General features: G+C 41.0%; 1 protein-coding gene and 1 long non-coding RNA gene across 4 annotated transcripts in view; one reads left to right on the forward strand and one right to left on the reverse strand.

Annotated features, from left to right (window-relative positions):
• eng (endoglin) overlaps positions 1-16,245 on the reverse strand; it is a 45,181-nt gene extending 28,936 nt beyond the window's left edge. The window contains exons 1-2 of one of the 3 annotated variants that reach the window (XM_037117126.1): positions 14,868-15,020; positions 13,753-13,943 (exon numbers count right to left, since the gene is read on the reverse strand). In XM_037117126.1, the coding sequence (XP_036973021.1) occupies positions 13,753-13,810 (58 nt within the window). In that variant the 5' untranslated portion in view covers positions 13,811-13,943; positions 14,868-15,020. Of the gene's footprint in view, positions 1-13,752; positions 13,944-14,867; positions 15,021-16,099 lie in introns of those variants that run through there. The other 2 variants (XM_037117125.1, XM_037117128.1) reach the window with 2 other exon arrangements.
• LOC119029909 lies at positions 14,986-20,822 on the forward strand. The gene is made up of 3 exons (XR_005078128.1): positions 14,986-15,124; positions 19,076-19,443; positions 20,700-20,822. It is a non-coding gene; the product is annotated as an uncharacterized LOC119029909 (long non-coding RNA).
• Positions 20,823-23,339: the final 2,517 nt, after the last annotated feature.

A 23,339-nucleotide genomic window follows, 5' to 3' on the forward strand; every position in this document is an offset into this window, starting at 1 on the left:
TGCAAAGTTTGGAAGGTCAACAGGATGTGCCTTATTTAGAAGCGGCACTAATCAAAGACCTTGGTTGAGGCAATGTCATCACTCAGAGTTGAGCAGAGTGGACAGAGATGGATAAAATAGAATAGAAAGTGATGAATGCAATGAAACACAGAAAAAAAGGGAGCTTGAACATGTTACATAATCAGCTCTTTCCCCTGTTTTTGTTGTCCCCCACAATGAAATCTGGTCAGTGTTATCGACTCTTATTCATTTGTTCAATTCATAAAACCCCTGACCCAAGATACCGCTGATGGAAAAGAAGCGCTAATGGGATATTATTTTAATTGGATCACTGTTGTGTCATACCTTTTATTAGCTTTATCTTTTGTTTGCATCCCCTTTTCTGTGGGAGTCAAGCTGGCCTTTCGTACTACTTTACAGTCAAATCAAGGACACATTTGTCACTAATTAGGGGACTGTGGGGGCTGTAACATTCTTGACCCAGCTTGATGGTTTCTTTTTCTGCTGCAGCTTTTCCTGCAAATAAAGATGGAGAGCCATCCATGCTTCTTTGCCATCTCTTTTTCCCTCCCTCACCACAGAGGTCAAGGCTGGTTTCCTGTTATTCTGGCCCTCTCTGTTGATGTCTGTTGCTCAATATCCACATCCATAAAGTTGTTTCTCTCTTGTTCTGCTGTGACAGAGTCAACAGCCCATGACTGTCGCCTGAGAGGTCTCGATATAAATCACACTGACTGCGTAAGGCTGGGCGTGTGCGTGTGTGAGTGTGTGTGTACATGCATGTGTCAGTGGTCTCCTCTTTACGAGTCACTAAAGGATATGAAGAACATTCATTTTGCCCTCTTGACCCCGGAAATGCCAATGGCCTCGCTAAGCGGTCTGCTGGTAAATGAGGTATAGAAGAACGATTCTATTCCCTATCCCCTTTATCTACTTATATCAGTCCCCTGCATTTTCCATTCCATGAGAAGGCATGTTTATGGATGCTGGTGATTTCCATTTAGATGTTAGGTATAAGGGGAGATGTGATAGAAAACATCAGGAGGCATTAGGGAGGGCAGAAAATGGCCTCAATTCATGAAAAGTCCATATAATCAGATTTGATCTTAAAGTCCGAGTTAATTCTTAATGCAAATTCCATTTCCGTAATTACACACATATTAAATTGGCATCAGTGCCTAAGGAGACTCCTACTAATTGCCATATTAACAACACTATATAGCCAAATTACCAGCCCTAACAGGCACTTTGTTTTAACTGAAAACGTATTAAACATATTATAACAAACTGATCAAATGCTTATAAAATTAAGACCCAAGAGAGTGTGCAGCCAAAATCAATAATGGCCAATTTGCTGTTAACAAAGCAGTCTTTAAAGAAAGCCCATTTCTGTGGACCGTGCCAATACCTGGGAGTCATGAAATTACAGCACGGTGTGCTTCAAACTGCCCTCTGCAGTTCTGGTCGTCTGCAGACTGGAGTCACAACTAACAAGGAGAGCAAGATCTCCCATCTGGTGACTTCACATGTCCAGGGTTTGTCTGCTCTGTCTTTCCTGACCCTCCAGGGCATTCCTCAAAACGATAGGAGACTAGTTCGCCAAATCACAGACATCCGTTTTCCGCATGTGTTCAGTTGTGCATAGAACCATTAAGACAGAAGCACTACTGTGACCATTTTAGGGCATATTAGGGTCAGCCTGACAATAACTATGCTCTGCTTCCATCAATCAATTTTGCTAACATCAGCATGTCAGCTAAAGTTTGAACTGCAGTTCAGTCTTATTGATGTGGAGCTTACCCTCATAAGAACTTACATCGATAGAGTCCAGTATAGAGCTAGTATTTACAGTAACATTGTTGTATTGATTAGTTTTTCCCATCTCATAAAATTCCCCCACACCCCCGAACAACAACACCCCTCTTAATGACTCTTAGTGTGCGCATCAAAGTGTCTCTATTGTTTCAAATTTTAAAACAAGACACTGAAAAAGTTAATTAATCCAAGTTGCCAACCTGAACATCTTAAATTAACTTTCACTGCCCATAATTATGCACCGTAGGTGTAGTGAGGCCAGGATCTGTGCTTGGGTATTACTGGAGTCTTGCCGATTAATCATTATTAGGGATCAAAGTACAGTCCCTGACAAAAGTCTTGTCGCTTATCCAAGTTATAGGAACAACAAATAATAACTTGACTTGTAGTTGATTAGTTGAAATAAGAAAAGGCTTGTATGAAAGGCAAAGGCCCCTAGATTGTGCTTATTATACCAAAATAAAGTTGTGTATCATTCATTGAGTTAATTTGGACAGAAAGTTCAGATTTTGCTTGGGAAAAAGTCTTGTTGTGTCTTTAAATGATTTAACCAATCACAGATTAGCGCTGACAAATACTGTAATTGACACATTCCCAGGTGTGTATAAAAAGAACCCCAGCACATCAGACCTTCATGTGAAGTGTAATCTGACCTCTGACATCATGCCAAAGATTCAACCACAGACCGAAGTGCTGATCATCAAGATCAAGTCTGCTGCTGAGGTGGCAGACATCTTCAGAGTATTCAAATGTCAAGTGGCCAGGATTAAAAAAGATTTGAAGAAACTGGTGACATTCATGACAAGCCCAGGTCAGTCAGGCCCCATGAAACAACTGTTCGAGAAGACCGTTGTTGCTTCGGCATTCCAGGGCCAGCCCTTTTTCAACTGCAGCAGAGCTACTTGAGAACTGGTCACCAGAAACCCCTGTATCTACAAGAACAGTTTGTTGAATTCTCTCACGCTGTGGTCTCCATGGCCGAATTACTGCTGACAAACCAGCATTAAAGGGATAGTTTGTGTTTTTTGAAGTGGGGTCATATAAAGTACATATAGTCGATCTGTTCCCTACCGTAATCACTGATCAGCGCAGCCTCAGTTTGGAGAAGTAGAGAGTCGCTCCAGCCCAGACTCTCAGCTTTGTACTGCAGTGAGCGGAAATAAACCACCTAAAACGATGCTCACCCTAAAAATCTATAACTGTTCAAGTGTACGGTGTATTGGGAAAATTCACACTTCTTTACATCGCCGTCAGACCTGCCTTTCTTTTGGCACTACATTTTTGTCAACTGTAGAACCTCCAAGCTCAAGGGAGTCATACACGATATTAAATCTTTCTTTTTCCCAAGGCACCATGACTTTACGTTCTGTATGTTAGTGTAGCATGTTTGTGTTTTCAAGCAAATCTGACCTTCTCTCCTAATTAAAAGATAAAATTTAATGAATGATACACAACTTTATTTTGGAATAATAAGTGGGCCTTTGAGGCCCAAAGAGGCCTTTACCTTTCATGTAAGCCATTTCTGATTCCAACTGATCAACTACAAGTCAAGTTATTATTTGTTGTTCCTACTTGGATAAGCGACAAGACTTTTGTCAGGGACTGTAAGCCTACACAGTGCTGACATCCTCTACTTCTCCTTCTGCTGTGACGTGCTAATGGTTGCAAATGCAGTACAGAGAACTTCTCTGGTAGACTCCAAAAATGGGACAAACGAGGATTTCCAGTCTGTCCAATAATCACATAAATGCGAAAATGAACATGTATATTTCAAAGTTGGGTGACCAGATGATGACACGATTATACTTTAACAAATGCTTTAGGAAATACGTTTCCATAATGTGGGTGCCCATGGAGGCAATAACGAGCCAAAAAGGTATGGAGCTTTATATGAGCAGTGTACTCGCAGAAATTACATTATGCTAACAGACCACAATTAAGTTCAGCATTCACCACACTGTTACACACCATGCTAACATTATGGTGCTAAGAAAAAATTAATAGTGAGAAGTCACTTCACAGTTCTTGGAAAGGATACACCGTGGCTCCTAACTGTCTACAAAAAGCAGAAGTTCCTAAATGCTGAGGCACAGTTACTGTATATCTAACTCACTATATTATCATTTCTCCTTTTGAAAATATTCTGGAGTGTCAGCATCTCATTGGTCAGCAGGAATTAAAATGACCTCAACATTTTTTTTTAAATGAAAGAGCGAAACAAGAAGTCACTTTCAGTAAAATTAAAGCACTTGGAAATTTGACTTGCTGGATTTTATTTATTTTTTGCTGAGATTGTTTGTTGCAATTTGCTGAGGTTGTTTTCCACATTTACAATGTATTACAGCCTATGTGCAAATTCTGTATTCGATGAAAGTGATGTATGAGATTTGCACTACCACCAAGGCTGTTTATGTTGGCCTGCTATGTCTGCAGGTAAATTAAACATATCAAGAGGTGCCAGCCCGTCTGTATCGATGATGCCTGATCTCTGAGCATCAGTGCTATGCCAACATTGCAGAGTACTGACAGGCAGTGGCGAGGCCTTGAATTTTCAATTTCTATCACACCATAACTAAATGTTGATTTACATTCAAGGGATTGACTACCTGCTGCCCAATAACTACCAGCTTTTTTCACTCCCTAGGCGAGCGAGCAGGCCAGCTTGATTTCATACCCTGTCTTTCATGGCCTGCCTCATTGTAAGTCACGGTGAAAAGGAGCATCAGCTACTTGCCTAGAGTTTAGATGCAAAATGAATTCCTGTAGAACTTGAAGCTAGAGCTAATGGCTGCTTTTGAAAGAAAGAAAAGAGAAAAGGAAAAAAAAACAGAAGGGGAAACCCTGACAGCAGACAACGTCAAGACCAACTGTCTCCCTTGGTCCCCTGGGGTCGAGTAAACTGTTTGTGTCCAGGGTCGGACAACGGAGTCATGATGGGGAAGGGGGAGGGAGGGGTCACTCCTATCAGAGTTAGTTGGAGAGGGAAAGGGGAGCTTCAAGGCTGGCTCGAGTCTCTCTCTGGACTTCACATACACACACACACCTATTGTCCCGACGTTTCCGCAACTGCAGATTGAGGCCTGACCATCCACAGGAAGGTAAACAAGCTCTTATCAGTGCTCTGCAGGGGCCTGCACTGTCCCCTGGCCTCTCACCCCTGCATACTACACATTACGCACACCACGCAACACACAAGCTTCCTGACCATCTCACCTCCCACTCCCGAATCCAGAAATTCTATCAAAAAGAATTTTGCTGATTAGTCTTGTCAGTTTAATGGCTCGAGACTTTTCGTGTGTGTGCCTGAGTGCCAAGTCCTGTGTCCAATGTTTGCTGGAGAGGAACTGAGGATGTGATAGCAGGTCTGGAGACAGCCTGTCTTCACACTAGCTCTGTTTACACCTCTGGGAGCCATTCGTCTGTCGTCTCATCATTGTCGGAAGCCAGCTGAACAACAAGTCCAACAGTGGCGCAAGGAAGGTCTATGCCTCACTTCCGCCGTTATTCACTTGCTGACTTTATAACCAGTCTGCAGCTAGTAATTAGCAGCTCCATATTGTTTGTGAAGCTATACCGATTAGTCGGATAATCAATTAATAATTCTAAAGAAAATTACGTGCCAACTACTTTCATAATTAATCGTTTAAAAAAAAAAACAGCAATTTTTGGCATTTTATGGATGAAAAGATTATTCATGAAAATGAACTGCAGATTAATTGACAATGAAAATAATTCTTTGATGCAGATAAATTTGATCATATGAGATGTGGTTCTACGTAAGCAAGCAGCAGCTGCAGGCATGAAAAATAAACCATCATTTTTGTGTGGACACTCTTGGGTGATGTGTTTTATTCCAGACACCATCAGTTACTGGATAAAATGTGTCTTTTCCATTCACTTAGTGGTTACTTTTTTTCTCCAACACGCTGACAGAGCACTAGCAAAACACAATTAATCATCTGAGTGTTAATTGGCGGATAGACAGACTAATTTAGCAAGTTTAATGCTAACTGCGAGCAAACCGCAGCAGATTGAAGCGTTAGAGATTCATTGCACAGTGGTTGCTCCCAATCATTCAAGATTAATGTAGCTTTGCACAACATATGCTTCATGTAGAACCAACACAGATTAGCCCGTTTTTCTCGACTGATTTTTGCCAGTAAATATTAATGCTTTCCGACATGAGGACGGCATACTAATGAAGGCGCTGTTATTTTTATTTTATATATATATATATATACATATATATATATATATATATATAGATGTATATATATATATATATATATATATATATACACATATATGTATATATATTTAAAGTGAGCAAAGTCAAGTGTAAACAAGTGAGATGACATACCACCAATGTGCACAACATGGGATCAGAGAAGCTACGACTCCCACATCGATTGACGGCTCTTTTAAAATTTACACACTAGACAGCCAAATATTTCTGATGCTATTCATTTGTTTACATCAGAAAAAAGAAGGATTTTCTATTGTGGCCAGTTGAGAAGCCCAAAAAATATATTATTAGTATGATTCCTCTCTACTTCAAAGATTACAATTTTTTTCATAGAGACAACTGTAAATTCATATGGTCACATAAAAGACTTACTGGGCTTCAAAAAGCAAAAGCTTTTTTGATTTATCGCACTGAGAGATCTATGAGATGGCTTCAAGTTTATGATTTCATTTTCACTATTTAACAAATGGAAGTGTCTCGACTAGGGAGAGTTGTTTGACAAGTGTAACTTTATTCCCTCCAGAGTCTGTGAAAAGATTATTAAGTATCCCATGTCTGACTGTTGGATTTGTTGTAGTTATAGTGTATGAGCAGATTAAAATAATCTGTCAGATGTCTTGAGGCTTTTTTTTTCTTCAAGTCACATTCTGCTTTCTGACATATCACAGATACACGAGCAAAATGAAAAATCCAGTGTCCAAGGGCTTTTCTCATTGCATCAAACATACACACGAAGTGCACACACAGGCACACACACACAGAGACGCACACAGTCAGACATCAGAGAGTGATTTCAGCTCTCTGAATACAGATTGACCAGTGTGGCACCTGAATCGACAGGAAAACTAACCACCCAGTGCTTGAATGAAAAGGTTCTGCCATAATAGAACACTGAGCTGCACACATTACTGAACATTTTAGAAATCAGGTTATGTCTATGCAGAAAGATTACATGCTGTCTTACAGAAAAAATATCAAGTAATTGCATTAACATTTACTATTATTGGTTTGGATGGCGTTTCTTAGGCTAACAGAAATGCTCAAAGCAATGCCTCTTTCTTCCATCAGTGTAAAATCATGACATGAAGTATTACACAACACTTAAGTTGAAGACATTTTGTTCATAGATAGTCTGCCAGGGACTGATTAAGTGGGTGATTCTGCCCTGCATAACATTACCCTCATTAATCAAAGTTACTCATGAATAACATTTTTTAATAAAAATGAAAACGATTTAAAACAATTTCCTGTTTTCCTGAGATCTGCAACCCTCCTGGAAGTCTCTTTAACCCTGCATCTTTAACTTAAAGTCATAGGTGAGTCCGCTGACCCATCAAGAGTTTTCCCTCCAAGTTCTGTCCCAATGTACAGGTACATTTCCTGCGTTTGTGCAGACCCCAGTGTTGACCATTGGCAGACAGACCTAAAGATAAGAGTACATAATGTCATGCCTTATCTACGTAGTCAGCGGGCATGTTGACACGAGCACAAGTGGTCGCCATGCTGACGAGGCATTTATCTTGCCCACAACTAATGAGCCATTCGGTGCTCATGCAACTGCATAATGAAAAGCTCTGGGCCAGAGGGCACAAGAAGTTGTAGTCATATGATGAAGATAGTCATAGAGGAAATTCAACAGTAATCAAAATCAATTTTTGAATGTGGGTGATTTCTTCTGATACAATGCATGATTAGCCAGAATAAGGTTGGTTGGCTGGTGTTCAGCAGGATTACACAAAAACTACCGAACAGATTTTCACAAATTGTATGGGTCTTGGCACAAGAGTAGTTGTTCTTTTTTGGATGTTTATCACTCTGGGTAGTTGACCATAACAGCGATCATAAAGCTGGTCAACCTATTGGTGTGCATGATATAGCCTATAAATACGGGTGTGGTTTCCTTTTTTAAAAAATATTTTTACCCGAAGAAGATCAAAGTAAGATCATACCACTCAACACAGTTTGCAGGCGTTATCTTTTACATTTCAAAAGCAAGAAAGATAATCTGAAGGAGCCATAATCTGATATCTGACCTATGATGGTGAACATTTTAGATTCCTGAACTTTTCACACATACTTCTGCACTGCTTTAAGAACTGACCATTAAAGCAATGCTGGTGTGCAGTTCCGTCACATGGAGGTGAAGATCAATCACTGTATGAAGTATAAAAGACAGGGTTATTGTTTTGAGATTTTAACCCCAGAAATGATCTTTTCTAATTTTTTCATAATTTATAGAAACAAGTGTCACTGCAACGACAGCCAAAAATATGTTTCTGGTAATAGAAAGTGAAGAGAAAAATAGGGAGACATCACAAAAGAGCTACAGAGTGTGCAGCAGATTGGCCAGAGTCATTCTAAAAGAATAATATTGACATGAGAGATTGCAGGATTTATTTAATTTTTCAACTATTTTCTATTATTTGCAATATAAACTGAATAAAATCACAGGTTTATTTTAAAATTTAAAACAGAAAGACAACTACTGTCCCAATACTTAAAGAACCCCCCCAGTATCATTTATCATCACTCAAAGTTACATGCCATTCAGTCGTGTTGTTTATTATGTATGTGGCATGTACATAATGATTACTGAAAGCTAGAGACATCTCGACAAACAGTCAAGTGTTAGCTAGTGAAAGTCATGTGGGAACAAACAGAGAGGAACATGGTGTTAGTGAGGCTCTCTTGCACTGCTTTCTGTATTCAAACAGAGGAAAAGCAAGGCAGTCAGAAATGGATTGTTATTTGGGAGGGGCATAACACTGGAGGAGATTGAAATCGGTCAGAGGCAGCGACAAGTGGTCGCGTCTCCCTGCCACCCAGTCTGACTGCAGGCTGAGCTGGCTCACTACAGTAAAACAGGGGAAGTGGACTGTTTTGACTCTCAACGCCATTTTTAACATGACGTTTTTTCTTTTCTTTTTTTTTTTCTTTGTTTGCTTTCGACTTATTCCACTACAGCATGCCTTGTGAGAAACCTTTGTCATCTCTTCCCATTTCTTTTTGCTTTGTAAACTCCCCCAGATAAGTGTTCTGTCAGTGTGATAAATTCATTTGTTAGCTAAGATAATGTATCATTCTCATTTGTGTAATTACTCATAGTCTTTTATTTTCACTTTTTCTGACTTAGAATTTAACTGGGTCTCCATATCTCCCCAGCTTTATCTCTGTCTTGTCCTTTTTCCTATCTCTCTGTTTTAATCCCCTCTTTACTTCTCTCTCCCCACATCTTCCCTCTGAACTACTTATCTGCTCTTTGACAGTCACATAAATTTGACCCCCCACTCCCTTACTGTCTCCATGAATCAGTCTTTATGAATTCTGTTATCTCTGTTTGTCTGTCTCTCTGTCTCGCTCCCTTTCCCTCTCCAACATTCATTTTCAGACGGCCCTCCCCTCCTTCTCCCGCGGCTCGCTAATCACTTTTGTGCTTTTCCTTCAGCCCGTGGAGGGAGACTCTGGGGTAGGCTGAAATGCAGCAGGAGGTCTGGCAGTTAACATCATGATGCCTGGCTCCCACTGGGAAAGTTGTTGCAGCAGGGGGCATATTCAACACTACTTCCCTGCCAGGAAATGCCAGGCACACAGTGGATAAAATCGCTGAATACAAAGACTGCAGCCAGACGCATAGATAATTGTTAATGTGTCCAACTGCTTCAGTCAGCTTAAGTGGTCTCGCTTATTGTACTTGCCATTATAAAGTGGTCTGGATATCATATGAAAGTCTTTCCTATGAATCTACTATATAACAATATTCCATATAATAGGCAGCGAGGCAACTGGACGCTTAGAATTTCCGTTCTGATTATCTTTAAAGGTCCATCAGCATGGCAAAGGTAGCGGAGTAAAATGCATAAGGTATACTAGAATTCTACCTCAAATGGATGCCCCACTGATTTTATGCATGGAAATCAGTTTACTCATCATGAGGAGGTACTAATTAGCCTGTGAAAACAATTACATAATGTCTTCTGTGTCTCCGGAGGGGCTTTGTCTAGCGTGAGAAAATAACCGATGATGTCATCAGAGTTATCTTGGCTTGGACTTGGAGACTACACATTTATAACGGAAAGCCTATGTATAATACACTGAGGATGTATGGTTTGTTTAACACGGGCATTTATCAGGCAGAGTGGGTCTGATAAAAGTCACTGTAGAGTTGCATTATGGGAATGTTAGTTGTTTTAGAGCTTGAACTGTAAAACAAACTAAAAGTCTTGGCTAATCTTTCTTAATCAGTCCCTCACTATGGTTGAGGAAATCACTGCAGTCACCCTTTCAGAGATGTCTGTATTTGGAGGTAAATCATGTATGTTGCCCTGCCTGAGGCGGATGTTTTCACATCCATAAGGCACAACATTAAATAAATGCCTTAAATGCCTTAAAACAGAATACAGTTCCAGGAAAGTGTTACAACTGCCCAGGAGCCATGAACAAAGAGAGTGAAATAAACAAGATTACGAAGAGTAACCGCGCCCCCCCCTCAAAAAAAAAAAAAAAAAAAAAAAACGAGCAGAAGCCAAGGACAAAATGTAATGCTTTAGCACATTTTATTAAAAGGAAGGAGGAAGGAGAATGAATACCACTATTGCAAAGTAATCGGTGCCTGTATGATCTTCGCACAAACAAATTCCCCAGTGAAATGACAAGAGAGATTTAGACAAACAGAGTAGACCTGAAAGGCTGGACAGGTGTAAAGCCTTCAAAACAAACAGCAACATTTTAAACACAATTAACCTCACGGGGAGGCAGTGTGGTGGAACTAAGACCAATGTGATGTTTTCCATCTTGTTTGAGCCTGACCATAGCCTATCCAGTGATTAGGGAAGGGCTGTAAACCCAAAAGACAGGACTGACTGATCCTAACATAGAGGAAGTTTTGATGATCAAGGTGCTGGGTGAAGCAGGAGGGATATTTCCTAGGTTTGAAATGGATCAAAAGCTAATGAAAACGGGATCTCGTCAAATCAAGAGTTGTTTCTTGTCGATTGTTTAAACTGGGCTTAACAACAACAACAACAACAACAACAACATCACAGAAGAACGCTGTTTAACATCCAGCTTATCCCATGGCGCTTAATAGTCTGTAAATGCAGGATTGGTCAGATTGTTTGGAATATTATGGCAGTTTATCTCAGGCTATATCCATGAAAATAATATATTACTGGCAAACTACTGCCAAGTAATGTGATACTGTTGAAACATGCACAATACCAGTTCCTCCATTAATCAGCCTGTCATCACTCTGCATCAGTCCAAAAATACATAAATACATGAAAAACGCCATAGGGGTTGCTCTGAGGAAGAATCAAGTTTACAGTTTCAGGAGATGAATGGATGAGCACCAGACTTAAACATCATCCTCTGGCTTTAATGAGTGTTTGGGTTAAAATGATATTCAAACAAATAAAAAGTTTCAGTAAAGCTAAAGCAAAACTGAGTTTGGTTAATACACAATATACCTTGTCTGCAACTTGCCAAGAGTGTCATGGGATTTGACACAAGCCTCAGGCAATTTACTGTTACTTTTTCTGTGTTTACTTCTTCTTTCAGAGAACTTTCACATCATTTCTGCTCCCACAGCCACACACAGCTGGCGAACACCCTTTTAAACAAAAAGACCTCGAAACACATTGAATATAATAATACATGGGGGCTGTAGTATTTCACAGCTCTTTATTTAGTCTGGGAATGTGCTAATTTGATTTCCTATAAAGTACACTGATGGCCTCTGTGTGTCACACCTAATGTCTGTGCAGGACCAAACCCACGAGACAACATGTGAGAAAATGACAAATTATTATGACAATACTGGACTGCATAATGATGAATACACAACGGCGGAGATAGAAGAACTCTTACATGTCACACCAATGTTTTGATTAATGCTTCAACATTCAGTACACAGGGTCAGAGTAACCCTGCTCTCTGAGAACAGTGTCACAGCTCCCTCTGGGTCTATACATAAAGCTGCAGTAGCAGATGCACAAATAAGAAGAGGAGAAAATCTCTGCAACCTCTTTCAAGACAGAAAATAAATGATAGCAGATTTAGGACTATGTGTCACAGGGGCAATTAAAGCCGAGCTAAACAGCTCCTTACAGACTCCACCAGCAGACAGCGAGACCGGTCCCCTGCGGTGGAAGCTGCGTGAGGTCAACTCTACAGTCTGCCAGTTGGCCAAAATATACCCCTGTATCCCTGCCACCAGCACCCCTGCTGAGAGGGTGTTTAGCACTTGTGGCAATACTGTGATTTGTCATATAGTAGGTCAGCACAGAAGCCAGATTCAGCAACTGAGCTTGTTTTTTCCGGCACATACTCTTTTAACAGTGATGTATGCTTGCCAGGGCCATTTTGCCATTTTTAAAAAGCAAGTTGGAAATGCCAACTTGCTTTTCTGATGTATGTTTCTAGACACACAGATTTAGTAAAAGGTTATTTTTTGTTATTTGTTATTTTACCTTCAAGCACATCATTGAAAAATGAATGCAGACAACTCCATTTTGCTGACAGTTGATGACAAATCTGTGTTACAAAACAGCAGGGTGCATTCTGCTTTCCTGTATGGCATTTGGAATCAGAGGGAAGTTGCACTTGAAAATATGCACTCAGCAATCAAAAAAATCTTTTAACGGAGTTTTCATATGTTATAATTTAGTGGGTGCTGTTTGTCTATAGCTGCAGAGTATATTAGGGTTGAAAAAGTTCAGTAAATCTCCAACAGATGTCAAACTAAAAATTTCTCCTGAAAAAACAAATCTAAAAGATTCCACATTTTTGATACCGACGTTTTTAAACCATATCAATAGATTTGTAATATTACTTTTGAGGATATCAGCACAGAACAATAAAAAATTTAGCATTATTTTATTACTTGAAAACCATGAGGCCACCGCAAAGGCCAGATTGCTGCAGGGAAGTGAGAAGCAAACACCCCAAAGCAGCAGTATCGGTAAGAGTGTGAGGCTGGATTACTGCCTGAGGGCATGGGGGGGGTCTCAGCTCCCTTTGCCACCTTGTATGGATTACAGGTTTGAGTTTGCTTTGGGCAGCTACAGGCAGCTGGTGGAGAAAGCATCAGAGGGGGCCGACAGAGGAAGATAACATATAAATCAGTGAGTGTCCCCACATGTTTTTCTCAATTCTTTTGGCTGGACTGTCTTCCAATAAATTATTCTTTATCACTAGAATCTGAAGAGCTACATGAACACATATGTCCCAGAATGACTCAGTGCTTTTTGTCTGAATGCCATTTGGAGCTACATATGTTTTTGGATTTGACTCTTTTGTTATCATATTTATTTCCCCACTCTACTGTTAAGATATTGCATGATGTATAATTGTTGAGTTACTATAAGAACAAACCAGTTTTCGAGGCAAAGAGATTTGCACATAACCTCTCTCTAAAGACTGGCTGTAAAAATCCTGATTTAGTGTGCAAGGGGAAAACACCAGAGCATATAATATTCTTTTATGTCTTGAGGATATAATGATCTCAAAACACAGGACAGGACAAGATAAACATCTGCCTTTGAACTTTACATTGACAGAAATAATCCCCGGGGGGCTCAAAATTCACTACATTTAATGCCCTATGGTCTGTTGTCTTACATCATACACTTCTATAAAAGCATATTTTAGCATGAAATACAGTAAATACCAGAAGGATCAGCGGGTAGACTTACCAGAGACTGCAGCAGTGATGCACAGAAGCAAGGTGAACCGCACCATGTGACCCTCCATCTCTGCTAAGTTTGAGTCTGAGGTGTTGGAAGAAGCTGAGTCCTGGGTCTCTGGGGTGTGAAGTGCTGAAGGTTGAACTGTCCTCGTCTAGTTGCAAGGCAGCAATGACAGCGGAGGAGCAGACAATTCCAGTCTTTGAAAGGTCGAAAAGGTGAGGAAGAAACACAGGGGCAGGAATCAGTGACAGCTGACAAGGATGTGATCCGCTGCCAAACTCATACTCAAGAGCGTGTTCTTGCAAAACTACCTCCCGTGTCGCGAAAAGGTTACAACACACATGTGTTCTCTGGCGCTGATATTTGATTCGAAAATGAAGAAACTAAATAATAAAGAAGACATGGGAGGTGTTCCTCAAATATCTTAAATCCTTTAAAGCGGGATGACAGAATTTACCCCCTGAGACAATCCCACAATATTTTCTGCCTGGTCTTCCTGGTGCACAATGAGGGGTCTGAACCCAACGGGTTATCTGGTGGTCACTCGCTTCTGGCCTGGCCTGTTTCAGGAAGCAACGACGGCATCGCTTTCTTTAAATAATACCACAATGTCGAGATCAGATAAGACTGCTCTTGTTATATGATTCATATAGAGGGGAAAGGAAGAGCCTGTGTAAACTGTTTATGCACCTCCAAAGGAAAACAGAAAAAGTCACGTTATTCCCCCTCCCAGACTTCTTACAGTAAGAAGGAGAAAACGTCTCCAACTCGAAACAGAATTAATAAAACCGTGCGTGGAAATAAATAAGACAAGCTTAATCTGTTAAATAAGCATCCAAGTCTTACTAATAAACATTAATAAGCGCATGATAATGGGATTAATGAGGCGTTCAAAGACTACCCACACCCCCTGCAATATCTGGCACCATTTACTGTCACTTAACCTTAGCATCAGCTCAGTCGATTCAAAACAGACATAAAACTGAATTGTCGAGGATTAAAACATTTAGTTATGGCTAAATTACAGCCCTCCGGTTGGACTATCGGGGAAATAAAACAGACCCGCACATCGCTGAGGCGATACGAAAGTGAAAACTAAGTTGTAAATCGCAAAACCTTACCTTTTTTTTCTTTGAAGACAGGGTGACTTTCTCTCCGATGATGTAGGCGTTATAATCCACGGGAGAGCATGTGGCTGCGCTCAGCGACGTAACGTGAACGATATCAGGACTTTCCCAAAGTTTTTGTGCTCGGCTGGGCGGTGCGGAGTTACTTTTGTAGCCCTCCCTCCACCACCGGTCTTTTTTTCTCTCCCTTTTTTTCCTTGTCAATGCTGCTGCCCCTCGTCTAAAGCATTGTGTCATCTGGTCAACACAGAGTATGTGAATACACACGTATAAATCGCAGTCTTTACATCAAATCACGTAACTGTTGAGCTGTACGTTAGTCTTTATCTGTTTGTGTAGTTACATGTAGTTTATCGAAGAAGGGATAGTGCAAACCAGTAAAGCAATACATAGGTTTAAAAAAAAGGTTATTTTTCACTGGCGTTTCGAGATATTTTTGCGAGACAGCTAGGCTTTTTATTTTCACAGCCAGTGACGTTAGCCTTACGAGAGAAAATGCTAAACTCGCAAATGGCTAACGCTCTTTATATCCTTATCTGACAACACGCAAAGTAGCTAATAACGAAATTAAACTTGGAAATCTTGCAAAATGCGCTTGCTAGCTTTCTTGACAAGAGCTGTCTAACGTCAACTTTAAACGAGAGAATCTGTATCACTCCAATGTCTGGCTAGTAGCTGCATAAAATAAAGCTTACCCAAAGTCAGGCGGCGGTAGCTTTAATGTTAGCTATCTTTTAAGCTAGCTAGAAGCATGGAGAATTTAAAAAAAAAAAAAAAAACTCACCTACCTTGGCTCTGTCGAAACATTTAAAAGGTGAATTCCTGGCCGACTTTAGTCACAATCTATTCTTCATAACTTGTATCTCTTTTTTTTGAAGCACAATCATCACTTTATAGAAAACGCGTAGTTATTGTATAGTTGTAGCTTATTGGGGTTAGTCCACACAAATATGTCACTGCTACGCAACTCTCTAGGTATTAGGCATCACACAGAGCTAGCTAATAAGGCATTCTGCTTTAAATTGTCTTTTAACCAAGAGTTACCAACGTTAACTATACATGGGAATATAAAGTTAAACATAAAGCTAGCTAACCCAAAGTCAGGAGACGGTTTACGTTAGCTTTAAAGTTAGCTAGCTTGTGAGCTAGCTAGCAGCAGGGAAACAAAATAGTTCAACAGTTAGCCTGGCTCTGTTCAAAGATTAAAATGAAGTAAATTCACTCACCGCTGCCTCAAAAGCTATCTTAATACCATGTGTTTGGTCATTTATTAGTACTTGTCTGTGTAAAAACATGTTGCTGAACGAACATGGCCGTGGCATTTACATGGCCGACACAGAGATTTGTATTCCTGAAACACTAATCCCATTTAGTCCAAAAACCCTCTCTAAAAAATGTGCAAAATGCACTGGCTTTTAAATCTGAGCTTCAACACTGCTGAGAGGCATTTTAAAATGAATAGACATTTACGTCAAAACAGTCTGCGGAAAATGTTGCAGATGAAGAAAAAAATCATGAGTTCATAGCTGAAAAAATTAGTTTTAGCAACAAAAAATAAACAAAAAAAAAAACAGAGAGGGACATCTCTTTTTTCTCTGTCTACATTCTTTTGTGGCAAATTGTAGTTGTACTTTCCAAAGTGGACTAACTTTAGGATCTTTTGGACAAAGGGTGGGTCTTACCATAAGGGACATGAGTTTTTGTGGAAGCATCTCATGAGTCATAACAGTTTAATTTGGCATCGGAGTGCGGCAGAACAACGGCGACCTGTAGCCTGTTAGTAATATCCTAACATTGTGGTCACCAGCGTTCTGTCTGATTCTCTTCGCCTCATCGGCTCGGTGAGATGGAAAGTCAGCAGGAAACGTGAGCAGGAAACGTCAAGGGAAACACCACCTTCTCCTTTTTTTGGTGGATTTGTTGTCTTCCTTTCTCGTTCTCGACCGTTTCTGAATCATTATTATCTGTTACAGTGTAATTGCGACGTGTCATGTCTGTGTGTGATGTGTCACCTTCTGTGTGAATGCACCAATAGTTATTATTTGCCTGTTAGAAACTGAGTGTGATCTGTCGAAGCGCGTGGATAGAAACATGTTGCAAAATTCGATCCATGGCAGCGTGGCACCGAGGGCAGTGCAACACGTGTCCATCTCCGTTGTGATTGCGAATTAACTCGCAGCGGCGTCAATATCAAGGAGGGCGGTAACCTCGATGAGCGCGTTGCAATTATTGTCGCCTCTTATGTTTCAACCTGAGAAGAGGGTGCAGATGTTGACTCAAATGTATTTCCTCTTTTTTCCCTCCAACAGCTCGGGGACCAAAATTGTCCTGAGCTGTTGCCATGGTTTCACGATGCTTCACTGTGAAAAGAAAAATCGTTTTTGTGATATGTGCTTTAATTTTTCCATTTGTCGACATAAATCCCATTCAGTAACTACCAAGCTTTTGTGTGCCACTGGGATGCAGTCTCAGTGTAATTACACTGCCAATAAGGAAACTGTCCTCCTATTGTGAGTTAAAGGTCAATGCTGCATTTCATGGGCTACTTATGCAACGGATGAATTGTATAATGCACAATTTGATGTCTCTAGCAGGTCTGTTTTTAAATTGCTCACCTGTTTTCTGTTGTGGTTCTGTTCTCTGGTTATTGAAAAGAGGAGAGAGACCATTTTTCGCCCTCCCCTTTTTACATTTTCAAGTGTAATTATGTTGGCGCTGCTGTGGCAAAGACAACTGGATCATTACTGTTTTCCTACTAACAACACAGCGTAAAACACGAGTAAATCCATTTGTTTAGTCTATAATGGAGATGTGAGAGCAGATAGAAATGGTGCCAGGCTCCCAGCCTGACTTGATCACTAGTCAGCCTTAATTTTCCCAGGAGATTTCGTGCCCGGTGGCAGACAAAATTACACACTGAAAGCAGTGTTTATAGGAAACCAATCTAAATGCTGATGGTGTCATTTTATTTCTGTCGCCATTCCGTTGTGCAATAAACATTTACTTCCAAATGATTATATTAACAAAAAAGAAACATGTCTATTGCCAGTATAATATGTAAATAAAGAGATTAATTTCCCCCAGAAACGTCAGGAGAAGAGAGCCTGACTTTTAAACTGATACTCCAGCACCTGTTTTTCTGTCCGCACACAAACCTGTGATGTCTGAAATGTGCCTGAGTTTGCAGCACTGAAAAAAATGCAGCTCTTCAAACCACTTAATTATCATGACCCTTACTTTTTTTTTTTTTTTTTTTGCACAGCCAATTGATGCATTTGTAACATATCACCGTATCTGCTGGAAAAAATCAAAATGAGTAAAAGTTGTCACCCCATGTTCTAACGCTGGTGGAGAGAGGCCGGATTTTTGTTTTGTATCAGTGAACCAGTGTGTGCTCAGTCCGGATTTCACTTATAACAGTGTATTATTGTCTGCAACAATTAAGCTATTATGGGCCGGTGGAAATGGCTTTTGTCTGAGGGGCCTCTTTACACCTTCACAGGAGTTTTCAATCATTCTGATTAGACCTCTTCCTAGGTTGAAGTTAGGTGGGGCTGTGAAGGGAATTATGTGACATTACTCCTAATGCATATAAATTCCCCCTCTGCCACTTCGTGTCACCGTCAGCGATGACGTGAAACAACGATGATTCATAAAGTGTCTGAGGTTGTGATTTACCGCTCATTATAGAGCAATGAAAAACGAGAGAACGAGGGTGTGATTGCAGACACACTTCTCGCGAATGAAGAAGGTGTTACCTGAGAAGTGGAGTGGGGGGGTTCTCACCGCAGGCACTTGTTGTTATTTTTAGGCCGGCTCTGTTGTAATTCAGGTGTCCCAGTAAGCCCCGGCAGTGAGACCATACAAGAATGTGGACAAATATCCACTGAAATTCAACGCAAACTTGAGCAGAATTTCAAGAAGGTCAGAGAAGAAAATGCAATTCGATGCGCACTGCTGTGCACTTCTGCTCTGCAAATGTTAGAAGTTGGGTGCATGAAAAATTGGTTCAAAGTTGGTGGTGCTAATTCTCAGTTCAGATGAAATTAAGCCACTGCACAAGAGGGAAAATGCAATGAAGTTTAATGTGTTTTATATGTGAAGAATTATGGTTAAAGGCTACCATCTGCAGGGACTTAAAGAGGTCTTCAGCAGTCCACAGCGCGCAGATCTATCTTTCCTTCCTCTTTGACATGTCGTAGCAGACAGAGCCCCGGTGACACGGTTCCATCAACAGTCCCAGTGCGCCACGCCGCTAAGTCAAGAATTGGACAATACCCAAAGAGCCATGGAACCGGCTCGTGGAACTCTACGGGTGTGTAGTTGACATCAAGATGAAGGCCAGGTTTAAAGATGGGCGTGGACATCTCCGTGAGTACTGAGTGCTAATGTAGTAAAGACTTTTGAGGACTCATTATTTGGAGTGTGAAAACTAGAGCAAAACTCAGAGCATGAAAACTTGAGATGCTCTCAATTTTCATCGTAATCAACCTTTTCCTTTTCCCCGATGACACACCAAACTGTCTGCCGTGAAAACGGTCTATTCACGAGCCGGAAGAGTGGAAATTAAGTATATAATTCATTAATCTCATCATTTAGATCTGTGATTCTGTGATGTTGCTAAAATGTTTTACTTGAAGCCCACGTTCCTGAGAGGAGGGAACATGAGTACAAACATCTGTGTGGGTGTAGCACGGTGACGTGGGACCGCTGAAAGTCAGAACCATGAATAATTATAAAAGAGATGTGTGTATTTACTTTGAACTCACTGGATGATACTAGCAGTGTGCGATTGTGAGCTGCACAGTCTGCCTAACAACCTCTCAGTCCCTTTCATATCACGTTCTTAAAATCCTCTTTGGTTATCCGTCAGTTAGTTCATCTCGATGAAAGCCACAAATGAGAGAAAAAAGGCAAGAAGTTTGGTCTTTGAGGCTCGAGCGTTTATCTCCGGCTTACTGCACCGATTGTAGTTTGTGCGAGAAAAAATAGACCGGAGCAAAAGTGTAGACACAACATCCTCTCCGTGTCGAACAGACTCGGAGGAGTCATCATTCCGTCAAATCAACTCTCCGCACAAAGTCTGCCGGCACAACAAGAGCAGCAGCAGAAAAAGAAAAACACACATATGAAATATAACAATACTACAAAAGAGTTTGGAGTTATTACAAAACTGCTGTAGCAGAAAAACACACACACACACACACTGCAGTCTTGCGATATCTGTTTTGGCAGTGTACTGTATTTGTGTGAACAGCAACGCTTTGCACAACAGGCGGGCAGGAACAAGCCTTACACTCTTCACTCGCTCTTCAGATCGAAAAAGAATTCTTTTTTTTTCTCAGTTAAATTTGTTCCTAATCCTGATTTCTGAAAAATAAGAAAGTTGAAAAGAGGCGTCTGAAGTGAATCAGAGCGTATCTGCTCTCCCCGTATACTGACTCCATGATTCAGGAGCGTGCTGTACCTGCAAATCACAGGGATGAAGTGCAGTTCCAGAAAACACTATTTGTGATCATAGATTTAGTGCAGAGAGTCACAAATATGTCAAATAAGTATTCGCAACTAGTGTGATTGCTCAGATGAAAACTCTTTATTGGCATCATCAGTAAACGGCTTTGATTAGCTAATAATTCACACAATGCTAAAAATCAAGCTTGGCGTGTCCTTGAACTGTAAACACTCAACAGGCCTAATCTAGTTAATCCTCAATTGCAGCTCATGAGTGCTTAATGGCTAATTGGACTAATTGATGTGTTAGAGTGCTAACATCCCACCAGTGCATTAACAACAGTTTTTTTTTTTTGTTTGTTTGTTTTTCTTCAGACTGGTTGATATTCTGCTCGTTGACTCTATGAACTTGCCCTGACCTCCTTCCTTCAGGCAGCACGAACAAAGCAACACACATGGGATCGTACACTAAATAGAGAGCATTTCGCTCCACTTGTGCTCCGTGTCACTTAAATAATTGCGGCCCTCTAGTAGCTGACACGAGTTGGATTTAGAGGCAAATGTCACGGCTGGCATTCAACGGCGGCACTCCATCACATCTGAGGCCGGCCAAAGGACACTTCTACAGTAGCACTCTCCTTCAGTGGCTTTCCTTTCTTTTTTTATTGGAGCCCTACCCGCAAATCTCCGACCCCCACCCATGAGTAGTGTTTCAATAACAGGAAACAATCGGCCATCGTCTTTCATCACAGGTCGACGCTGGTTCCCGCACGGTGCCACTGGGTCTCTGTGGTGCCAGCCAGCCAGTCCGCCACCGCAAAGAGAGAGAGAGGGAATCAAGTATGCGCCAGCTTTCTCATTTCCTTATCGTACTCCAAGGGGGGATCTGACGCATGGCCTTCCAGCGGTCATATCCGACACTGATACCCGACGAACTGAGGCCCCTTCGACCTCACAGAATCGCTGAATGTACAATGTATGTCTGCAATCCCATAAGGCAGCTAATTAGCAGGACTTTCATTATAGAAACATCTCATTTGCAAAATCATATCTCACTTTTGAATGTAATTCAGAGATTTCTGCTAGAAGTGCACTTTGGTTTCAGTTATTTGAGTTGTCCTGGTATATTCGACATGGGCTCCACAAAGCTGCACATAAAGTAACAGAGGGTTATTTTATCAGCAAGCTAACCATATTTAAAACTTTGAGGGTTCCTGTGTCACCATCAGATGATTAACTGACTAGCAGACAGCTTAATTCCCATGAGATACTTCTTGATACTTCTTACAATGAAGTAGCTCAATATATATCACCTCAGCACAGGAACATTCTTAAAGGGTAACTCCCCAGATTGTACAAATTAAAGTGTGTGTACAGGTCTCCGGAGTACTGCTGCATTGTGGCCCAGGAGGAAGCTGCATGTAATCTGATAAATTGCCTCCAATTATGTCACCAGGGGGCTGAGTTGCACTGTGGGTAATGTAGGCACCAGGTTTGGAAAAGCAGCCAACTGGTCTACCATAGGAACAGAGATACTGCCTTTTTATTTCAAGCATTCTTCCTCCTTCTATTAATAATGTGTGCATGCCGTCAGTAATTCTCTCAATCCAAGCAACATTATGTAGAAATTGTCATTTTGTGACAATTTGGCGCCCCCTGCAGTTTTCTGAGTGCCACATGCTGTGTCATAAATACAAATCCCTGGTCGATTACAAATTGTCAAAAGTGATGTAGCATTTCAAGATTTTAGGTGGGCGGAAATAAATTATTTTGTTCACCGTAGATGAATGGATGCTCCACACTTGTTTAGAATCGTGCCTCCCCCACCTATTTATTAATTTGACCAAAAGTTAATTCATTTTTGGAGAGATCCAAAAACTAATTAGTCTTGCCGTTCCTTTATCGTGGGGCCTTTTCATCACCCAGGCTATGTGACGAGATGTGGTGTGGATTAAGATGGCAGTTTAATACAGTGTACGGCCCAATGCTGTCTGCTTTATGACCACAGGAGGTCAGCGATGTTCAAATACTACAAATATGGACAGCAAGTAAATTGCCACTTGTAAAATGGTGCTCAAATGTTCTGCATTAGGCAGTCCGGGGGAGGAGGGGGTTGTCCTCAGACTTCATTCTTCGAAGGTCAGCCGGTCGGTGTCCTCTTTCCCCCACATTCGCAGGCATGTGTCTCTTGACAGCATTTCTCTCCCTTGCTGTACGTGATAAATACCACTGCCACCTTCCTTCTACCCCTTTGTTTTGCACCTTTATGAAGTAAGAGCAGCATTCCGAGCATTCAGGCCGCATCCTTGATGACTTTATGAAAGTGCTTACGGACGCCTCTTCTTGATTGACTTTCCGACAGACACATCCTGTCCCCCCTCAGAAGCCACTTTCCTCTTCCTAATCCCTACAGCGCAGAGTCATGATCAGAGGTCTCCTTGGAGGGTTGTCCGGATACCTGCTGCAGTGTTTGCTTGGCCAGCTGGACGTGTGTGTGTGTGTGTGTGTGTGTGTGTGTGTGTGTGTGTGTGTGTGTGTGTGTGTGTGTGTGTGTGTGTGTGTGTGTCTGTAAGGAAGGTGAGAGGTAAAGGAAGACCTGTTGGTCATGTAGGGGCTCAAAGGGAAAAGTTATAATAACAGGAGTGAGCTATGGCTACAGCAGCATGTCCTGTATCCTGTTGTGTCTACATGCTCCAGCACCTTGGCCAATGTTTTTCTGAACAGAGACGCATTTCCTTTGTCAACTTTAAAGCACTGTAACTTATTTTTGTGTTTGTGTGTGGTCGTCCAGGATTCCTCGTGATGTGTTTTTAAGTACTAATACAGATGGCATGTCGTCGGTTCACAAATACACAGGAATCTGGAGAGATTGAGAGTGCATTCTCCTTCTCTCACCATATCACCATTTTGCGGTCAGAGGTCAAAGCAGTCTATTTATTGCTATATATCTATATGGCTTCCTACATAGATAATGTCTCTCTCTTACACATTTTCTGTCTCCATCTAATTCTGTTA

This window comes from Acanthopagrus latus, chromosome 12 (assembly GCF_904848185.1).
Source record: "Acanthopagrus latus isolate v.2019 chromosome 12, fAcaLat1.1, whole genome shotgun sequence".
Classification (NCBI taxonomy): Eukaryota; Metazoa; Chordata; class Actinopteri; order Spariformes; family Sparidae; genus Acanthopagrus; species Acanthopagrus latus.